Source organism: Aulonocara sp. 'chitande type north' Nkhata Bay, linkage group LG12, assembly GCF_057382095.1.
Source record: "Aulonocara sp. 'chitande type north' Nkhata Bay isolate Kocher_YH1m ecotype deep benthic linkage group LG12, A_spYH_male_GT1.1, whole genome shotgun sequence".
In the NCBI taxonomy this organism is placed as follows: domain Eukaryota; kingdom Metazoa; phylum Chordata; class Actinopteri; order Cichliformes; family Cichlidae; genus Aulonocara; species Aulonocara sp. 'chitande type north' Nkhata Bay.
Window position 1 is genome coordinate 33,358,252 of NC_141355.1, and position 22,233 is coordinate 33,380,484.

Consider the following 22,233-nt stretch of genomic DNA (forward strand, 5'->3'; position numbering starts at 1 on the left):
ATTACAATCACTTGGTATCAGACACATCCCTTCCAGCCCTTACCATCCCCAGTCACAAGGTGCACTAGAAAGATGGCACCAGACCATAAAGTTGATGATGCGAAAATATTGTCTGGTGACTGACAAGAACTGGGATGAGGGACTGCCATTCCTACTGTTTGCAGCTCGTGAAGCAAAACAGGAGTCCCTTGGTTTCAGCCCTGCTGAATTAGTTTTTGGGCACAGTGTGAGAGGGCCTCTAAAAGCCCTGAAAGAACAGTTTTTGTCTGATGTGCAGCCGCAATCAAATGTGCTTGAGTTTGTCACGCAGTGTCGGGAACGTTTGTACCATGCTTGTGCAATAGCTAAGAAGTCTCTGTCAGCAGCCCAAGGGAAAATGAAGCGGCAGTATGACCGGAAGGCAGTGCAGCGTTCTTTTAAACCTGGTGATCAGGTACTCGTGTTGGTGCCCACATCTGGTCCGTCTCTGTCAGCCCAATTTGCGGGACCATATGTGGTAGAGAGCAAAGTCAATGACACAGACTACATCGTTCGCACTCCGGATAGGAGGCGTAAAACACGGCTCTGCCATATAAACATGCTGAAACTGTTTCACTCTAGGGAAGACGATCGCGAGGGCTCCATCTCACTCATTTCTGTGCCCATAAACCATGATGATGGTTTGGTGAAGGGTAGTGAAGGTCAGCAGAGCGGCAGGCTTGCAAACTCAGAGGTTCTTGGTGCCTTAGACACGTACCTCTCCTATCTTCCTCATGACGAGAGAGACGATGTGAAAGATCTGATCCAAGCGCACCCTAGTCTGTTTGGGGATGTACCGTCTAAAACCCCAGTGTTAAAGCACGACATTGACGTGGGTGATGCGTGCCCTATTAAGCAACACGCATACCGGTGCCCCCCACTCAAGAGGGAATTAATGAAAAACGAGGTACAGTACCTGCTTGGAAATGGTTTGGCGATACCTAGCCATAGCTCTTGGAGCTCTCCATGTCTGCTGACACCAAAGTCAGATGGTTCTCCTCGTTTTTGTACTGATTTTAGGAGAGTAAATGCAGTCACAGTCCCTGACTCATACCCATTGCGTCGCATGGAAGACTGCATAGACAGTATTGGAGCCGCCACCTACATAACAAAGCTAGATCTGTTAAAAGGGTACTGGCAGGTTCCTCTAACTAGCAGAGCCTCTGATATTTCAGCATTTGTTACTCCAGACTATTTCTTGCAGTACACAGTGATGGCGTTTGGCATGCGGAATGCACCAGCCACTTTCCAACGACTTATGAACCTTGTGTTAGCAGACATTCACAGTTGTAATGTGTATTTGGATGACATTGTGGTATATTCTTCTTGCTGGACTGATCACGTGAGTACTCTGAGGGATGTTTTTGCTCGTTTAACCCAGGCTTCCCTAACTCTGAACCTGGCAAAGTGTGAATTTGCCAAGGCGGTAGTGACATACCTCGGAAAACAAGTGGGACATGGCCAGGTGCGCCCCGTGAATGCAAAGGTGGAGGCCGTACTGAGCTACCCGGTGCCCACCACCAGACGGGAGCTCAGACGCTTCTTGGGTCTGGTGGGCTACTACAGATGTTTCTGCCGGAACTTTTCAACAGTGGTGGCTCCCCTGACTCGTCTGTGCAGTCCAAAGGAACCCTTCGTATGGACTGCTGAGTGCCAACATGCATTTGACTGTGCCAAGTCTCTCCTTTGCAGTGCCCCTGTACTGGCTGCTCCCGACTTCAGCAAGGCCTTCAAGCTGGAAGTGGATGCAAGCGCTACGGGCGCTGGAGCAGTACTGTTGCAGGATGGAGTTGATGGCATCAGTCACCCGGTTTCCTACTTCTCAGCTAAGTTCAAGCCTCATCAACTCAACTATTCCACCATTAAGAAGGAAACCCTGGCCATGTTGCTTGCTCTGCAGCATTTCGACGTGTACGTGGGGTCAACCACCACCCCTGTCATGGTACTGACCATAACCCTCTGGTATTCCTAAAGCACATGTACAATCATAACCAAAGATTGATGAGATGGGCGTTGCTTGCTCAGGAGTATAACATAGACATCCGACATCAGAGAGGTGTGGACAACGTGGTGGCTGACGCACTGTCCAGGACCCAGTATTAACTCCTTAACCCCAGTAACGGACCTGGTGGCAGTTGTTAAAGGTGTCTGTTTACTGTATGTGATATTTTATGTGGGGGGGTGTTACGGTCGCTGACCTCTAGTGGCTCTCCCTCTGTAGAAGAGTTGTTTTTCTCCTTTTCTTGTGTTGCAGGTCTGCCTCATGAGCCGCAGCTGAGGTGTGTTCCAGCTCGTCAGCCACGGCATATAGTCTGCCATCCTAAACTGCCACACCCCCTGCCATTTTCCCCATGTTTGCCAGAGCTGTGAGCTGTAGAGTTTTGGGCAGCGGGCCTTAGTGTGTATGTGTGTGAGAACTTACCCTCTGTGAACTTTGGTTTTTCTTTCTTTTATTGTAAGCAAAGGTGTACCCTTATTGTGTTAATTAGTTTGTCATTGTGGAAGCAGGTAGGGGTTCTCTGCCTTTTTTGTTTCAACTGTTTTCTCCTGGTTTGGTTAGACAGGGAGCTCAGCCATTGTATTTTGTTTTGGTTAGTGAGTACTTGGTTTTGATTTCTAGCTAAAGTGGGGTGTTTTGTTTATTGTTTTGGCCTTGGAGACCCTGAAGAAAAGAGCTTCCCTGTGCTTGTTTTACTGTAGTAGTTTTAGGCAACAAATCTTGTATACTGACATCTATTTCTCCAGTAGTTCATGTGTTCCCTTTCACTTTGTGTTACCCCTCGCTCCAGTCGACACTTCGTTCTTAAGTGGGGCGTAACAGGGACCGTAATTAACCCAACAGCTCACTTCATTCATGCTACCACAGCATCACTAGTCTAACAGGAAGAACTAAAAAACACAATTATGCAAATGAACTGTAAACATACTTTGCTCCATTATAACAGAACATCTACTCAGGAAAATCTATTATTAAGAGACAAGTGCGGACTAGCAGACAGATAGCAGAAATGGTTCAGTAAAATGAAGTTATACTTGGAGTTTACTTAATCTGCTTCATTTACTTAACAACAACAGAAAAAGTGACAAAAACGTAATAATTAAATTCAAAGAATGTTTTGAAAATTTTCACACTACTTAATCTTTTTACTAATTTAAACATTTTGGTTTACAATAGCACACAGCAGGAGAATTTTCACACCAAATGCATTCTCTGAAAATAGTCAATTTGGCTAAGGCAGGGGTGCTTCATGGGGAGACAATTACACTAGACAGCTACTTGCTCTCATGGGATCAATCACGCATTGCATAAACTTTGCAACTGGGAGCCAGAGGAGTAAAGACATCTACACTTTTACATAAAGCTCTGACAGATGATGTACCGCATGTGTGAAAATGACCTTCCTGTCTTTATCAGGCAAGGTAATCTTTCAATGAGTGCTTAAACACGAAAATTATAAAGTAGCTAATTTTGAAGGAAAAGGTGATTCATGAATAGTGAAAAGTTAAAAAGAAAAAAAAGAAGCTCTTACTAATATCTCCTTCCCCATGCCAGTTTGTGCAAGATTGGGTTTCATCCCACTGCCGATCTGCCATATGATCACCTCTGCTGGTTGACTCTTGTAAGGCCATTCACGTGCGTGTAATTCGTACCAGATGGTGCTGAGAAGACAAAGAAGCAAAGTAGATCAGTGTTTTAAACTATCTGGTCATAAGAATAACAGCGTCTTCGAAAAACACCTATGGAGGATTCTTATCCAGGCAAGAGTAAGGACAACTATAAACTGACAAACTTTATTTTTGCAGTTGAATAAGCAGCTGTAGATGATGCATAATTGGATCGTGGTATGTGCAAAAGCATGATTTTGTGGATGACTTTTTGTCAGTTTAAATTTTTGAAAAACAATTAAGCTAAAAAAAACAGTACATTTTTAATTACTACTCATGGAAAATTAGCATTCACTACCTTCCCTGTGCAAATAAGGTGTTTTCATTCTGCTCCTGCGTGTCGAGTTTGAGTAGAATAAAAATAGCTCTTTGCCAGGAGTAAGGGGGAAAAGATGATGGCTGATTGGTGATGAATATGCAAAAAAGCCACGAGGGTCACCTCTAGGTAACACAAATGCTAACAGAGCAGCTGGACATGGTGCACCAGTGTTGCACTCTTCTTCCCTTTAGAATAATATAGTGATGAGACCTCCATATGGGGAACCATCTGAGAAAGCAATTGTGTTAGGAGTCAACAGAGCAGGGTCCACCCCCTCAAATGAAGCAGTAATGTCACTGGAGAAAGAACAGGAGCCAGGGGGGCTTTTTTAATCAAGTTAGGATGAATTTAAAATTGGGCTTCAGAGGAGGAGCTGGAGGACACCTTGGCTTGAGAAATCAGAGTGACACTCAGACAGGAAATCTGTATGTAATAATGGAAAAAATCAGTGAGATGTTTTCGACCAAAAGGAGCGCATGGAAAAATACATCATGCGTCTGAGCACACCTTCAGTCACAAAACTTGTTTAGTTTCTCTTCTATTCAGTCCTCCTGCTTAGACGACGCCTTTCGTTTCTCACCATCACTATTGCAATTATTCAACCTGCAATTATTCAATCACTTTTGCACATTTGCAAAGGCAACCCCCTCTTGGTTCGCATTATTTGCTCAAATAAGATTTTAACACACACGGATGCACCAGTCGCTAATCAGTGTGCATTTTATACTTCAATTCGTTTTCCCAGTGTTCTGCTGTCTTTCAGCTGCTATTGCTTATTTGTGCATTACCCTAGCCCATCTTTATCATAAATATAGATCCAATCACTCAGTATTTCAGTCAAATCACGTAGATTAAGTGTTTATTAATCAGGTGAGCAATGCCAAGTGGAGTCTATGCCAAAATCATAATTTTACATAATTAGGTTTTAACACTGTTAATCCCATTTTCAGTAAATGCTTATGAAATGGATGTATAAAGACTGGAAATAGCATAAAAAAAATTCATTTATTATATCAGATTACTATATTATACATGTCTTTGTACACTAGTCTTTGTACAGCAGTAAAAAATCTCTATCTATAATGAGATCTTAAAAGTGTTAATGAGAGTTGCCTCATGTGGTGCAGAGTATTTATTAAGTTCACACACATATTTGGAGTTTGTAAACCCTCTTTGTCAACAGTCTGCTATAATCCTCCAGGCTCGGATGCCGTCTGGACAAACAAACTAGGGGGCATCTGGCAAGAGGACTCTCACCCAAAAGCAAAGACATCTGACTGCTTGGAGAAAGGAAGCTTGTCCTCTTCTGTTTCTGGAGAGAGCTGCTGGATGATTTCAGGGGCTAGGTGGCACAACCAGCCGTTGGGGATCCTCAGTTTATCTTCTCTGCGGCTGTAGAGAGAGAAAATGTGCAGATGGAGACTTGTCAGGGCTTATTGATCTACTGTATCATGCTGCCAAGCTATTACACTGATTCATTTTCATTATAGAACACTGTAGATACAAAAACCACCAATAAGATGAATCTGTAATGCTTTTCAATTACTGTTTCATATAGCTGAGCGTCATTGTTGCTGTTGCATTACTGGTAAGTTGGTGTAATTGCCATTCTATTTTATAAACATCATCTTTTACTTTTCTGTTTAACTGTTACAGTGGTTTTATCTTTGAAATAAATTGGTGATGTGTAAATGACAGTTTTCAAAGTTTTTGCAAGTCACACTGCAGGAAATTAAGTCTTGATCACAATCTGTGTTAAAGTTTTGAAGCGCATCAGATTGTGGATTTAAAATCCACTGAATTGCAACGCTACAACATAAAAACAAGAAAAGGAGATAAACAAAGACTTATCATTGTCTTACTCTCAATGTACAGTTCTTATGTTTTAACAACACAACCAAAATATGCACAGCTCTTACCTTATTGGCGTCACTTGAATTCGTGAAACTTGTTATGATTAGTGTGTGCGTTACCCATGCTAAGATGGCACACTTATGTTACGCTGATAATGGCAATATATCCAAATGTCAGCAGATGTTGTTAGAATGCTAGTGGGTGAAATTTGATCATTATTCATAGTCACAGTGGTCAAAACTACATAAAGTGCTCTGGCTAGTATTTATCATAATTGTCCAAACAGATCAGCCAGCTGTGAGGGTGACAATTTAATAAAATCACTGCTTCAAAACAAGTGACAGGGAAATAATCTTACTTCTTTTCACCAGTATTTAACTGAGAGCCATGCTAGGCTCAGTGAGACTGCTGACCCTGCCGCGCGGTCATGTAGGCTCTCCACAAGCTTGGTTTTCTGTTCTTTGTGTGTTTGGATTAAAAAATGTTAGCTACCGCTCACCGCTCGTCTGCAGGCTTTATTTAAATGGAAAACTTCCACAACACCATGAAGATCTTTCATCACAAAAAAGCTCTAATTACCTTCTATAAAACAAGATTAGAGGTATTTGGGGGGTTTTGTTAACTTTGGGAATGACCAGCTTTCTCCAGTTTATGCCAAACTAAGCAGCTACAGATCATAGCTTCATATTTATAATGCAGATGTCATAATGACATAATTTTGCTTCAAATGAGATGCCAAATAAGCTTATTTTTTCAAACAGAAAATGCTGATGTTGTTGCTGTTAATATATTGGCATTTGGTCTGCTTTTAAAAACACTAAATGTAACCACAGATTAAAAATGACTTATCCCTTTCAACGAGTGCAATTACTACAAGTGCAAGTACATCGTCGAAGTTTTGAACACCATATCTGTTTTAATGATAATATCTCGCAGTAAGCTTCCAGTGTTTATGCTATACAAAACTCATTAACACTTGGCTCTAGTGTCATGATGAATTGCAGATTTGAGAGAGATGAACATGCAAAAATCAATATGAATAAAATGCTTTCGTACACTCAGGTGTACGAGGTGGACTGGGAAGTTTTGCATAAACTTCTCCATAAACTCTGCTGTGATCTTATTCATAGCCTTTTCCTTTTTTTTTTGCTTTAGGTCACGAGCAGTTGTCTAAGCATTTCACTGCATATCGTACTCTGTATGACTGTGTACGTGACAAATAAAATTCTTCTGGACAGAGATCTCAGATGTCATTCCTGATACCTGTGTGAGCCACTTGCCCAGTTTGGAGGCCACTGCTTTGGGTGTTCTGAGTACCACGAATACCACTGTTGATTTTACCCTCCTCATTTCCTCTAGCTCCTCTCTGTTTTATTTCTCAAGCTTCTTGTTGATTTTATGTTCCTTCTTCCTGGTACAGTAATCATTTGGTATAGCAATATCTATCTACCATGTCCAGTTCGTTAGTATCACCTGTTTGTCCGTCTGTATCTGGAAGTCCCACAAGATTTTAGCTCAGACATTCTTAACTACCCTAGGGGGCATATCACATTTTGATTTAGGAACTTGTCACAGATGTTCTTGTATAATATTCCAGCCTGGTGGTCTTGCCTGGTGTGGTAGACCCCAGCCTTTATTGATCTAGTGCTTAGAGCTTGTTCCTGCACTGCAATAATTATTTTTCTAAATTTTCTGCTGGGTGAGGTATTCACTAGGCACATAATCAGGTGTGGCCATCTTCCTGATTAACTCATAGATATATGTTGTTTCATCATGGATAGTGGCCCTAAGACTTTCTCTAGTCCTTGGCCTTCTTCTTTCTGCTTAGCCTTAGTCTCAGAGTTGAGGGGTGACAGCTTCCTTGGAGTTTTCTTGTCTTGATGTCAGTGGCTTCTATCTGCTGCTTTGGCTAGCAGGGTATCTGATCACTGGCACTGCTGATTGCCCAAATCTTGTTCTTCCCATTCAGCTAACTCCTTAGGACTTGCCTTACTCATGGGAGATATTTGGTAATTGCGGCTTTCCTAGCAGGCTCTTCATGACTCCCATTTGCTTGTGGGATTCCCAGGTACTTGTAGCTGTCTTCAGTGTCTGCAATGTTCCCTTCTGGTAGTGCAATCGCCTCCATTCTGATTGCATTTCCTCTTTTTGTTACCATCCAACTACACTTCTCCAGTTCAACTGTAGATAAAGTATTGCAATTTCAGGAGCAGGAGCACGCCTCCAAACATGCTCCTTCCAGTTCTCATCTATATAGGCTCCCTCAGTTCTACAAGCTGTTCATTCTCGTTTACGTGCCTCACCCTCCCTCCCCTTTTCAATCCTTTAACTTCTTCACTTCTATTTAGTACATGGGGATCTGCCAGGCCCTGGAGCCGCCGTCAGTCCACTTCAAGGCCTTCCCCAAACTGCAGCTCAATTCATGCCCAAGCCATTCAACTCTACCCACTCAAACGTTATCAAACCTAAAATGAGGACATGGGTCCAGCTAGTGAAATGGCAGCCCGAATTCTGTAGATCCTAGTCGTGTGCATCGGTGGTATAGAGCTTGATGTCACTGATATAGAGGAGAAGGCTGACATTTGCTCTATGCTGTAGTCAGTATCCTAGTTAATGATTTATCTGAGGTTATTTAAATCTATGCAGAACAACAATGGTGACAAAATATAAACACACTTATGCAACTAGCTTAAGGTTTACCTCCAGTGTTTTTCGCCACATCCCCCACTGAATTCCTGTTGAAGGCTCTTAGGGTCCTGTTGATCAGTTCTAAGCATTCCAGGATCCATGTGTGAGACACTGAGTCATAGGCATTCTTGTAGTCAATCTAGGCAGTCCACAGGTTGGTCAGTCTGGTCTTACAGTCTCAGATGACTGATCTGCTACCAGTAGTTGGTGCTATGCTGATTCCTTTCCAGGCCAAACTGAGAAACTGAGCCATGTGCTTGTTCATCTCAGCCACTATGATGCCTGAAAAGGCACTAATGCAGATTATCGGCTAGTAGTTGGATGGAACTAGGCCCTTCTGGGGATCTTTGACTATCAGGACTGGTTTTCAGTTAGCCATTCCAGGTGGGTCTCATCCATTAGCAGCGGCCAGATGTTCATGGACCACAGTTAGTTTCTTTAGTCAGTAGGTGTGAATCATATCAGGTCCCAGTACTATCCAGCTTCACACTTGAAGTTGTTTCTTTTATATCTGCCACTCTCATGGTTACTGGGTCCTGTTCAAGGAAGTTGCTGTGACCTTCTCTTAGATTTGCAAGCCACTGAGCATTGTTGTGTTGCAATATTCTCCCATATGCTCTTCCAGTATTGCTCTGTGTTCAGCCTTGGTGGGGTTGCTCTCCTATTGTCCTCCACCTTTGAGAGTACACCTTGGATGGTTCAATGGAAAACAGCTAGTTTATTCTTCCGGCTTCTATCCCTCTGGTATAACTGAAGATGTGCAGAGGTCAGTCTTTGGTTGGGCTTTTCTAAGGCCTAGGGTATGAGCAGGTTGTTGCACTTTCTTCATCACACTTTTACTATAGTTTTAATAATTTTGCTAACTTTCCTTTACTACCTTGAGCTTATAGCAAAGCATCTAAAGGATCACTGTTGGGCTCTGTACCTAATTTTGGAGGGTGGTAATGATGATATCTCCCCCTGGATCTGATGTCCTGGCTCACCATTGCTGTAGTATAGTATGTGTAGTAGTATGTGTTGTACCTTGTCAATCTCTAGTTACAATGCAATTGTTTCTTACAGATGTTAAAACACTGAGCTACTAGTTGTTTCGATGTTAGTCTAGATGTTGGGTGTCATACATATATATTTTTTCATTGGCATGGGAAATAATTTTGAGCATTTTAACCATTGCTGATGATTCACAGAACAAATAGTTCTGCTGTACTGTTTGTAAGGGCAAATTTATCCAGCCATTATTGAATTTATTTGCTCCTCCTTGACCTGGTTACTCATGTTTTCTTTATATCTTGGACATTTCTGTTTAACACTGTTTGAGTTCTTGAGGGGACAAGTGTGAAGCTTTTATGGGAACTGTAATTACTTCCAGAAAAAAAAACAGTTTTCAATTATTTGCGCATGAATGTAATCTTAATGGCAACCGTTATGTAAATTAGACATGTTGGAACAGAGGTTTTCAAAAACAGAAAAGGAAGCATCACCATTCATTATAATTGAACAGTGTTAAAAAATGTATGCAGTAATAATAAAAAAGTAGGGTTTAAATACATAACAAGATGACATTTTCATCACACAAATGTGCAGCGTATCCACTGCATGGACCAAAGGTTTTGTTGTCTCTGCACTACACGTGTCAGAACTTTCAGTTTCTCTCCAAGACTAATTCATGTATTGCAAATGCTAACGAAAGCATTCCTGTCCCATAAGTGTATTGAACATAATTACCTGCCAGCCTGCAGAACTCCAGATATGGTGAAGAGCCCAAAGTCAGTGATGACGACTTTGCCATTGTCATAAAACACATTCTTGGACTTCATGTCTTTGTGTAAGATCCCCTTTGCGTGGAGGTAGCCCATCCCCTGAGGACAGAGAGAGGGAGGGAGGGTGGGACACCTTGTAATACGTGGCATTCTGCTGAAGTGTTTTGGAGAAATCAGTGCCGAGTTATTTTACCTTGACCATCTCTTGCGCAATCTGTCGTGTCTTGTTAACATCCAGGACAACTTTGGCATCTCGCACTACAGAATAAAGTGTCCTGCCTTTACAAAAGCTGGAAAAGACAGTAAAATTCAGGGTTTACATCAATGCCAATAGGTAATACAAATTTGATAAAATCACTACATTATTTAGATGTTACAAGTCAATCTTAAAAAATTCCTTTCGAAACTTTTAAATGAGTATTTTCAGCTTAGTTTGTCACTGGTTTCCTGTCATTCCAATATGTCTCAATCATGCTTTGTACATCAACGTTGCAAAGAGAAGTGATTCATTAAGCTTGTAGAAAGCAACTGATAAGTGCAGGGCTAAAACCTCGTATACAAAGAAGTTAAAATAAAGGACTCCTGTACTGCTCTCCTAAGAATAAAAGAAAAAAATTCATACAAGATAAGTGAATATGGTAAATGGACTGATACTTATATATTGCTTCTAACAGAGAATTCAAAATTGTTTTGAAATCATAGTTTAAATGAAATGGAGCAAAGAAGCAGAAGAAGCAGGGAACTCGAGCTGCACTATTTTACACACATATCGTGCCTTTCTGTCCTCATTTCATATACCAAACATGGCCTCCCATTTTGGTGGTCTAGTTAAGCTACAAAAAATCTCCAATGTGTCCCTCTTACATGTCAGTGTCCACTACCCAGCATTGCAGCCTACTATTTAAACCCCTCCACTGCCCCAGTATCCACCTGTAAACTCAGGGGAATAGTTAATTATAAACCCCCAATTTTACTTACATATTGATGAGTGGTGAGCTGGGTGCCTAGACTGTGAACACACACTATGCTGTGCTGCTGTAATTAATCATCAAAGTATCAACAAGCGCCTGACATGTTTATAGTCTGAACAATGTGATGTAAACTTAACTGCAGGCTTGAATGAGTCTCTTTGTCATCCCTAATAAAAACAAATACATAAGAAATGAGACTAATACTGAAACAGTCCACAAAATGGTTAACTGTTAGAGTGTTCAATTTTCACCTCTCTCCACTTCATCTAATCCTCATCTTTTAAATGTTCAGTGTTACATAAACAGAAAAAATATTTGTCTAGAAGTTCACGAGTGTGCATTACTGGAGTTTGAGACACTGTTAGAGGATAAAATGCCATCCTATGAACTAAAAGCGAAGTTCTTTTTTTTTTTTTTTTTTTTTTTTGCCTGTCCCGTTTGGCTCTTTTGCCATCAGAATTGTTGTCTAAAGGCAAAGAAAGATGCCCAACGGATTTACTTTACCAAACTGACCATCCCAGCCTTGCCGTAATGGTCCATTTGATTCACCTTTTATTGTTTATTTTATTTTCACTTACTGAATACGGGACAGACTTGACTGGGGGAAAGAAGGGGAGAAAGAAAGAGGGAAAGAGAAACAGCTAAGAAGAGGGACGGGGGAGAAGGGCAAAAGACAAAAACCAACAGAACGGGCAGAGAAAAAAAAATGCATATATCAATCACCTGGATCACCTGCTGAGAAAGAAAGCGAAGTTCACTGTAAGCCAGAATGGAGCTAGACTGTATTTCAGCTAGACAATGTGATATTTCTGGAGGGGTGCCATCAAAATGGCATTTTAATAGGCAGCTCAACAAACACCCCCTGCCTCACACTTGAAGCCCTCAACCCCGACTGTGCCATGCAGGTGACCAACAAAGGACCCGAAGCTAACAGCTCATACATATTCATTCCTGAAACAATCTCATGACAGCCTCATTTTTTATATTTAAAACCTCTCTTTACACGTCTTTTATTAAACACAGAAATCTAACTAACAAATGCTGGCTGGTTAAATCTAAAGCCAGTTGAAATTTTTATGCAGACATTATGTTTTATGACAGTTACTTTTATACCTACGGCAAATATGATATGGATAATCTAGTCTAAGAAGAAAGGGTGTATTTAATGGAAGACAAGATGATGGAGAACTAATGAGTCCACCTTAACATTCTGAAAATCACCTTTGTGCTTCAAAATGAATTATGCAATTTACATGAATAAAATCCAGCAGTAATATCACTGTATCCTCTATGCCCAACAAAATCAACCAACATAAAGGAAAAAGTTAAAGGAAAACGTTTCAATCAATATTTATGTTCCTATTAATGCAGCCTGAAATCTTTAATAAACCAGTGTGCTTCGTTTTGCACTTTGGTCTACATGATTAATATGAAGACTATTTTGTAGTAACTTTTTTTATCCTTGTGGTGTGAGAAGCAGAGTATTAGTGGATAACAAAGCCACCTGTTGCACTGACATTCGCTATTATTTTCAGCAATCACCAGCGAGGATTTCTGAGAAGCAGCCAGCTCACCTGTTAGCTCCCCTGTGCATACAGCAATTTCAACTGGCATCAGATGCAATATCTCAGAAATCATACAACTGGTCATTTAAAACAGTAAATATGATGGAAGGGATTAGTGCATTTGTGCTAAAGCATATTTAAAGTTGTACATTTAGTAAGAGATGGACAGTCCCTTCAAAACAAATATATGCAGAGACAATGTATAAAAATTGCAAGACTTCCTTGTTGTTCACAGCCTATGTAGATGACAATAGGACGGGCAATAATTTCTTTCTGAACGTCATTAGCTCTGCTAATTAATTAAATGAGAGTACTTCTCGTGATGTTCTTTAACAAGAAAACAACCTTTCTCTTAATTGTTATAAGTGGCAAAATACTTACAGTACTTAAATCTGCCTAAAAGTAAACACTAATACATGAAATAATTAAAGAGAGAGAAATCTTCACGTCCACTCTAACCTCATATTATCTGCTGTTGCACTGTAGTGAAGACAAATGCACTATTGCTATGGTGAGTGGTTGGTTCATCTATTCAGCAACAGCAGCAGCCTGCTCTAATCATAACCTCTCCACATCCCATTGTCAGACACTCTAAACTCATATTTCTAAAGAAGGGAAGGTCTGTGGCTGATCTAGAATGAATGCTAGGTGACCAGGACTGACTGTCAAAGCCATAAAATGGTCATTCTCTCAAGTTCAGAAGCAGACCAAACTACACATTTTAGAGCTGTGAAAATGATGAACGGATGGATGGATGGACGGACGGACAGACAGACAGTTACCCTGGTTAGAGTTGTATAATTTTTTTTCCTACAGATAACCCATATGAACATTTCTGCATTTTATCTGCGATGATCCATTTATGGAGTCTCATTATATTGCTTTTTATAATTGCACTGTACTTTCATTTGTTTTATGGTCAGCATTCTTTTCATTGCCATCTGTATATTATTTTTGCAGCCTGCTCAAACATGAAAGCTCAAATGAACCATTGTGTACTATAACATATTCTAATATAGGGCTATTGATGGACACCATTATGACTGCAATTATAAAGAACAATAGAGGTCGTTTTAAAAAGTTCTTCAAACTCAACTTGTATTATTTTAAAGTGGCACTTTAACTAACCTTTTAGGCCATGCAAATATTGTAGTTTCCTTATTATTCAATATTATTTCTGGACATTAAACTATAAGACATGACATGTTTACAAGTTAATTCTTTAAGGTACTCAGATTACTTTCTCGTTAATTCTGAAATTCAAGTCATTTTTTATTTAGTTTCTAAATTAAGTAATCTGTTGCTGGTAAACTGTTTGCTTGTATCCCTTTTTCTTTGCTGCCACGTAACAAAACAAAATATAAAATCCTCAGTGCATTTGTTCATGTTTCTCTCCTAGTCCTTAACAGGTAGCTACATTCAAGTGTTCATTAGCTGCTTTTTGTAGTGAAGCTCAGCTTGTGAGCCGGTAGAGAGGACAATCACACAATATAGCAAACAGTACTTAAGTGTGATCAATGTCTGTCAGAGGTGTAGAGCTTTATCAAGAACACCTTAATTCAAACTTAGATCTTTATCCTTACCTGGTAATGATGGCCAGATGTGGTGGGCTCATGCAGGCCCCCATAAAGAGCACCACATTTTCATGGCGAGTGTTTCGGTAGGCCATCACCTCACGTTTGAAGGCCTTCAGCTGGTCTTCGTTATCACGCTCAATGTCAATTAAGCGAATGGCGACCTCGCCATGCCATCGTCCATGGAAAACCTTTCCAAAGCGACCCTTACCAATCATCTCCCCAATCTCTAGTTGCTCAAAGGGGATGTCCCATTCCTGCAGGAAGATACTGGTCTGACTGGCCTTACGTGGGAAGTTTCGAGCCGACAGGAGCGACAAGTTCATCTCCTCAAACTCATCACCAGAGTCCTCATCATTGCCTTCCTCATTCTGTGATAAAGCAAAATTGAACTGTGGGTAGCTTGAATTTCCTACACATGTATGGAATCAAAATGCCATTATACACAAAAAGATAGTGTTAAATCATTCCAGCAAGATAGCAGATGGATGTTTTATTATTTTTTTTATACAAATGCCATTTAAGAGAAGCATAATTATCGGCAAAAAGCTTCTCCAACCCACCAAGCTTTAGATGTAGCAAAAGCTCTGTATTCCCAGGATGAACAGTTTTTATCAGATGGTAATGTCAATTTTTCATTTTATACATACATACATACATAAATAAATCATCTTTCCTTGTAACAATATATATTTTACAATGAGTATAGCATATGATGTGATATATTTTAGCTTATAAGTAAATGTATTGAGTACTATTTTACTTATAAACAGGACTGTATATGAAAAAAAACAAACACATACTGTATGTCTGTGTTGCCTCTATATATAATGATTTTTCTGTGGCTGTTTGCACTTGAAATACTGACTGTTTAGACTGTTACCAATAAAAAATAGACTGATAAAAAAAAGGGAAAATAACCACAGGGAAAAGTGGTTGATTTACTCTGATTTGATTTTAAATATAATGCACCGCAAGAGAGAAAATGACCTACTCCAAGGCACCTGCTGGAATATCATTCAACGCAATCTGCATCACATTTTCTCAAATTATATCATTGTTATAGAAATAGCAATGACGAGGAGCGAAGATGTCTTTTCCTTCTTGTTGCTTTTGACGCATAACTTACCTAAAGGCTCCTCACAGAGCTGAGACAAATTATGCTAAATGAGAGAACAACGCAAATGACTGTGACAAGTGTTGGTGAGAGTGGTATTTAGTCTTCATTCGCATTCACCAGCAATTACACACTGATATTACTGGCATAATTGTCAGTACTATCAGCAATGCAAGGACTGAACAAAGCTAGATCCGCACACGCTGAAAGCACAACAAAGGTCATACTCACGTCTGATGTAGGTTCAACTTCGATTTGAAGCAAAGGGTTGCCCTCATTGCTAAAATAAAAAGGAGGAAGAGAAGAAATATATTCATAAGGAAAAATATCTTTGCAGGTTTTAAATTCTTTATTGAGTGTATACGTTGATTGTGGAGTATTAGTATTAGTATAAGCATGTTCTAAAGCCATCTATATGTATGTGCATCTGAAACCAAAGTATTTCCATGTAAAACGCTTTGAGATTCAGTGCTATATAAATAAAACTGAACTGAACTGAGTTAGTATTGCTGTAATATTTGTATGTTTCAAATAGTTATTATATTAAATAGTTTTCATGTGTGCTGAGAGCAGAGATGGTTTTGCGGTAGATATCAGTAATGTAGCCTCTACACAGAGATGTGGTACTCACACGTATGATCAGACAGGCTGATTTTTATCTGGACGACTATTGTGTGTGCACTGATGTGTGTCATTCCATATGATGTGTCACCACTACAACCTCTAAATCATTTCACAAACAGATAATGAATATGTCTGAATACCATCTGTGGATGGCAATATACTAACGCCTGTGTCATATTAAGTCATGACAAATGTTTAGGTTCTCACAATAGTTTCCAACTATTGAGGAAGCAGAAAAGTAAACACAAAAAAGAATCAAAGATCACTACAAAAACTACAACAAGAACTGCTGTTGCAGTTTTTTGTCTCTATACCCAGATGAACTGATTGCACCTGCACCTGATATATTCTAATTGGCAATAGATAACTTCTCTTGACACCCTTTCCCCTGTGTGTCTGTCACAAAGAGTGAATTGCGCTCTGTTTTACAACACCTGGTTGTCTCTGACTAAAAAGTAGGAATTTTCTTTGTTTTGTTTTTTGCTTTTTGTTTTTAAAGTTGCTATTAAAGTAGAAATGACTGAATGTCATTTGTGATGCCTTTTGGGTGCTGGAGCCCTCTCCATCGATTAAAATGCTTGTCCAGGGTTCACTGCTGTTTTGTTTTGTTTGTACTTCTTTGTACCACTTTCACAACATTTTTTTTCTTTTACAAAATGTGTTACTTTGCTGTCAGTCGATTCAACTTCCTACAGAATAACAGCAATAGATCAGTCTCGTGTTCCTGAGAGATTTTGTAGAGGCAAATGTGCATATCAGAACCAGTGATTTTGGCCAGTGTTAAACCGATCTCGGTACTTAGCATGAGAATGGCACATGAATATTTTTAAAAAGGTCTGAACCCAGAATCATTAAGCACCAATGAAGCTCTGAAGGTCTGAAATATTTGGTTTTAGTGATACTTTTTGTGCACTTTTAAACAATGCAATAAATATCTGCAGGCAGCTCTGAGACCTGCAATTTAAAAGCTGCATGCCACCTTATTTTCTGAGCCGGTAACCTTTCTATTGTGCTTTTACCTAGACACCAAAGAAGAGACATGCTGTAGATTCAGAATCCCATTATAACACATAAGGTCTTTTATAGAGGCCATTTCAATGACTATGAGATGAGCTGGTCTTTGTGAATAGATATTTTGTTATTAGATTTGTCTTATTTTAAACATTAAAAACCAATATTTCTTTTCTGATATTTCTAAATACTAGATACAGATCTTTTTTTTTTTTTTCACCTCTCGCAACTAGTCTATCTCCAGTGTTTACTTTATTATTAATCGTGTTTCCTTTTGTCAGTGTGTTTTTCAGGAGTTGCATTTATTTTCATTCATGCACAATCTTTCTTAGCAATGTGTCTTTTTTTTTTTTTTTTACCTAAAAAAGCTATTATTTTTTTTTGCACACATTACAATAAAAAGAATTACTGAACCACAGGCTTTTATGCTGTGAATCATCTGCAATGTCTCAGGTGGCAAAAAGACAATGATACTGTGACCATTTAATAGATAAATAACTACAATGTGAACAGGGGGAAATGTAAGAGAGAGGTCTTCTCATTAGTGGCAGCCTTTTTCTGACCCTAATTTTTATTTTCACATTCATTTTACGAGTTTTTCAGTGCATTTGCACCCTGTGCCCTTATTAATTTCTGACCCAGGCGTGTCCATTGTCACCTACAGCCACTCACATGACATAAATGAACCCGTTTCCCTTATTCCACTCAACCCCCACTGTCCACATAATCGTCTGTGTAACATCAGTGTATAACTCCCCACATTCTATGGTATATTAACACTTGTTCGCAGAGCAACCCTTGACTGAAAAGACCATAGGTGAGGCAGCATATAAAATAATGTGATTCCTGTGGCGCCAAGGGCTGCTACCACCGGTTCGATCTCTGCTCTAATGAGGGAATCCTGCAGGGCGTTCGGGTCTAAAACAGGCCCTCATTAACCCTGAGATGAAGCTATTAAGGGCAAAGAAATCTGCCAGCTGCCACTGTAAGAGCATACAAAGAAGGGACAGGAGGGGCGATAGCATTAATTAAATCAGAAGAATGTGGGTTTTTTAACCACGCTTATGCATTCCCATTTGTCAAAAAGGCAGGGAACGATGAACGGGAGTGAGAAAGGGGAAAAATGGAGAAAAGGTTGCCAAAGATATGGGTTTTTAAATGAGTTTTCTCTTGCTCTTTTCTCAAGAGATTCATGATTCCTAAATATTTAGCTGTATGTGAATGCCCAAATCAAGAATAAATACAGATATATTATATGTTAAGAATCTAAGGTAAATTATGATGCATTTATTGACTGAAACTAATGGAGAATTTTTTTGGGGGGCATTCAGGTCAGAGTGTGCAGCCTTATGAGTCAGCTAGCATTTCTCAGTAGTAGTTGTACATTTTGTTTTCTTAATTTACTGTGGTTCATGCCTTTTCATAACTTCCTACAAGCTGGCTCTGGTAGAATTTGTTCCCAAGTTATGAACATATTTCTATGAAAAGCAAAAATAAAATACAATGTCTCAAACCTTGAATGGTTAATATTGGGGGAACAGGTAATGACTCTTATCTATTTCCCCAAGAGAGAGTACAAGGGGCTTTTCTTTGTCATTTAATTAGTGTTTTATATACAGTCTCCTGCTGCTCTGATTTCAATAAATGTTAAAACCCCGTTTTTCTTGTTGACAAACTAATATCAAGTCTTTTAGTTCTTAGCTGTCACAGTCACATGGGTGTTGTTAATTGTTAAAAGCCTAATAACAAAATAGTTGGCTTTTCATTGTGGGCTGTACACACTTTCCTTTCCTGTATACCCTTTTGGCTGTGAATAAATTCAGTCTATTAGTCTCAATAAAAATGAATATTTTGTCCTCAGTGAGATGACAAAATTTGCCAGCTGCAACTCATTCACAATCAGCCCCGGAGTGCACACAGAGACCAGTATAACAACAAAACAAAACTCATATGCATGCATTTGGAGCACCTTGTGAAAAACTGACAGTGAAGCTTTACAGCTCAACGCCTGAATGTGGTTTCAAGATACAGAAAACAATATTTCGCATCACATTATAATGATTATGGTAATGAATGTAATGCTAAATGCTAAACTATCCCAAACATGGAGTCTATTGTTATGTATGCATGCCATTATTTTTGTATGATTCCTATTATTTCCAGACTTTGCCTTCCTGTTTTTTAATCTCAAATCTGGCAGCTGCTATATAAATGAGGCATGATGACATCAAAGACAGCTTGTACATGTACAGCCCCGTACCTCAGTGTAAAAGTCATACTTTCGATTTTTTCCCAGTCTTACTACCATGTTGATTTTTTTTTAAATATAATTATTTGTTCTTGATGAATCTACTCCAGTCTTTCAGCATGACCTGTATTTCATCACAACTGATCATCTTCCTATAGATTCTTGCCCCGTTTCATGCGATATATTGAGATCTGATTTAATTAACATCTGGGTCGAGAGGCATCTCATCACTAATCCTTCTCTTCCGGTTGTCTTCCTATGACCACTGGCTTCCTCAAAGAGCTAGTGAAAATCCACTTGGCATCCCAAGTGTAGCGTGAACTAAAGGCCATGCTAACATTAGTCTCTGAGTAATCATCATGTCGTCCCTCGCATTGAAATTGCCACCCAAATATCTGTGCTCCAATAAGTTCAACTTGGCCTCTGACCAACTACCCCAGAGAGAAAGGGGGAAGAGGGGAGGAGGAGAAGGAGAGAAAGCATGCAGATGAGGAAAAGGCTGACTGACAGAGAGAAAAGATGATCGGTAGTACTTTCTTTCTTTAAATGTATTCATGCGGTTCTACTGAACTATTTCTGTCATTGATTTTACTTACCCTGGTTCAGAAAGAACGGGATGCAGAATGACCTGCGGAGCTCGGCTGGGAGGAGCCTCGGGAGCAACATCTGGAAGCATTCGAGTTACAACACATCAAATTAATGAATTGAAACAAAACTGCATTCATTAAAAGTCATTATTAACATTGGTGGTGCTGCTTATCATGTAATAGAAAAGCTAGGGAACACCAGCTACAACAGAGCCACAGTGGTGACCGAAATACCAGCTGTGTCAAAACTGTGATACTATTAAACAAGGCAAGAGTTTTTCTTTCCCAGTAAAATGCAGTAGTAGCAATGCTATCATCATTGTAAGCCTTCTGTTTTCAGCTATCATTGCTAACTATCATAATGGAAGAAGGAATACTATTATTCCAACTGTTGTTGTGATTTGGCGCTATATAAATAAAACTGAATTGAACTGAATTATGGTGTAATATCCTACTTAATGACACAAGGTAACTCTTCCTACTATACTTTGGAAAAAATAATTAAAGCATGATGTCATCTACCATAGGGCTAATCCTGTGGCATTGCTATGAATAGGTGAAATCTGATGCCAAATTATAAATTAACTCCCATTAACCTCTCCCATTAAACAGGATTTGAAGACTTCCAGGGTGCCTGTGAGTACATGGAAATTTTCAAACACACTTGGCATCTACAATACTTATTCACACAATGAAATTATGACGTTCATTATGTCAACAAAGAGACAGACTGCCATTCTGTTTAAAGAGCACCTAAAAAAACTATGACTTTATAGATTCTAAATGTTTACACAGAATTTTTTCTTTGTGTGTAAAAGCTGTCTATAATGATATGCAGTGAATTGTGACACAAATTATGAAAGGCAACACGAATTCTGAAACTCTCACATAAATACATTCTCCTTTTACATGCTCGCACTGTCATTTTTATATCATTTTCTTTTTAATTCTCACATTCACCCCTTTTACTTATATATTTCAATGCACATATTCATACATTTTTATTCTGACATTTTTATATTTTTCCTCATATGTAGTTCTCATGCACATTAATTTAATATGCATTTAATTCTATAAAGGATATGTGGACGTAAGAAGAAAAAGTGTAATTTATTTGTGTCTAACAAAAGAATACACTAGATGCTTAAAAGCACTGGACCACCTACATATGACATCGACAGGAATTGTCTAGTCATGCAAATGCATATTTAGTCAGCAGAGCTTGACGAGATTGGAATGTAACTTTACGTGATCTATCACTTCTTGGCTAGGTTCCTATAGTTCCTAAATGCTTTGCAATAATACCACTTATAGTTCCAAATGGAAGAAATTTCATGAACTGACTTCTTGCTCAAATTCAACACAATCTTTAGAATCTTTATTAGACCCATTCTTCTGTTTGCAAAGGCAGATTGTATGACTAGGTGCTCGGTTTTATACACCTGTGGAAACTGGGGACTCCAAACACAAGAAACAAGGAATACAGTGGAAATGGCATGCAGGTCATCCAATAAGAATTTACAGATTAAAAGATGAGCTGAGTATAGATCGGTTATCACGTTGAGTTATTTTTTTACTCTAGGTGATTGGTTGCTACATTGGCCTAAGCAAAGCTGACTTATTTTATTTTAGGTTCTTCATATATAAGATGTATTTTTTTGCAGGCATATGTTTGTCCTCCTACAATAAGAAAAAAAACTATGTGATCAGCTAATGAAAATTACATGTTCTCTAACTATGGCTAAATAAGCAATACTGTGATAAACAAAACAGCAGTAAAGACATTTTTTAACATTTACACTTACATTTTATTATATCCAGGCTACTGACTATAAGGACAACACAGGTTCAGTGGGGCATGTGCAGAAGATTGACACTCATATCCATCTTCAGACAGTTTCACCAGTTCAACAGCTGCCTTCCTACCAGACTGTACTCCAGATTGTGGTTACTCCTCATCACTTGAGTGTGAGAGTTATTCATTCAAACTTCTGCCTTGAACCATCAAAGCTGTATCTCACCCAAATACAGCAGCACTTACAAAGCAGGTTCCTTTAGCCAGCAGCTAGTATGCTCATTGGAAATCAGCCCTTCTAGTTTCCAGCCTTCGATGTCATCATTTGGATGTACAACTTCAGTAGTTTTAACTCTGGCACTCACATCTCAAACTAGCTCAAGTTCACACTGCCAGACTCCATTAAATAAAATTGCTTTGACAGTTTGATTTTTAA

At 39.2% G+C, this 22,233-nt stretch overlaps 1 protein-coding gene across 3 annotated transcripts in view; it reads right to left on the bottom strand.

Annotated features, from left to right (window-relative positions):
* ksr2 (kinase suppressor of ras 2) overlaps positions 1–22,233 on the bottom strand; it is a 126,147-nt gene that overhangs the window by 18,075 nt on the left and 85,839 nt on the right. For all 3 annotated transcript variants that reach the window (XM_086315223.1, XM_086315224.1, XM_086315222.1), the window contains 7 exons: positions 20,012–20,081; positions 15,764–15,812; positions 14,425–14,786; positions 10,499–10,595; positions 10,271–10,404; positions 5,261–5,395; positions 3,549–3,678 (listed from right to left, as the gene is read on the bottom strand). In XM_086315223.1, the coding sequence (XP_086171349.1) occupies positions 3,549–3,678; positions 5,261–5,395; positions 10,271–10,404; positions 10,499–10,595; positions 14,425–14,786; positions 15,764–15,812; positions 20,012–20,081 (977 nt within the window). The remainder of the gene's footprint in view (positions 1–3,548; positions 3,679–5,260; positions 5,396–10,270; positions 10,405–10,498; positions 10,596–14,424; positions 14,787–15,763; positions 15,813–20,011; positions 20,082–22,233) is intronic.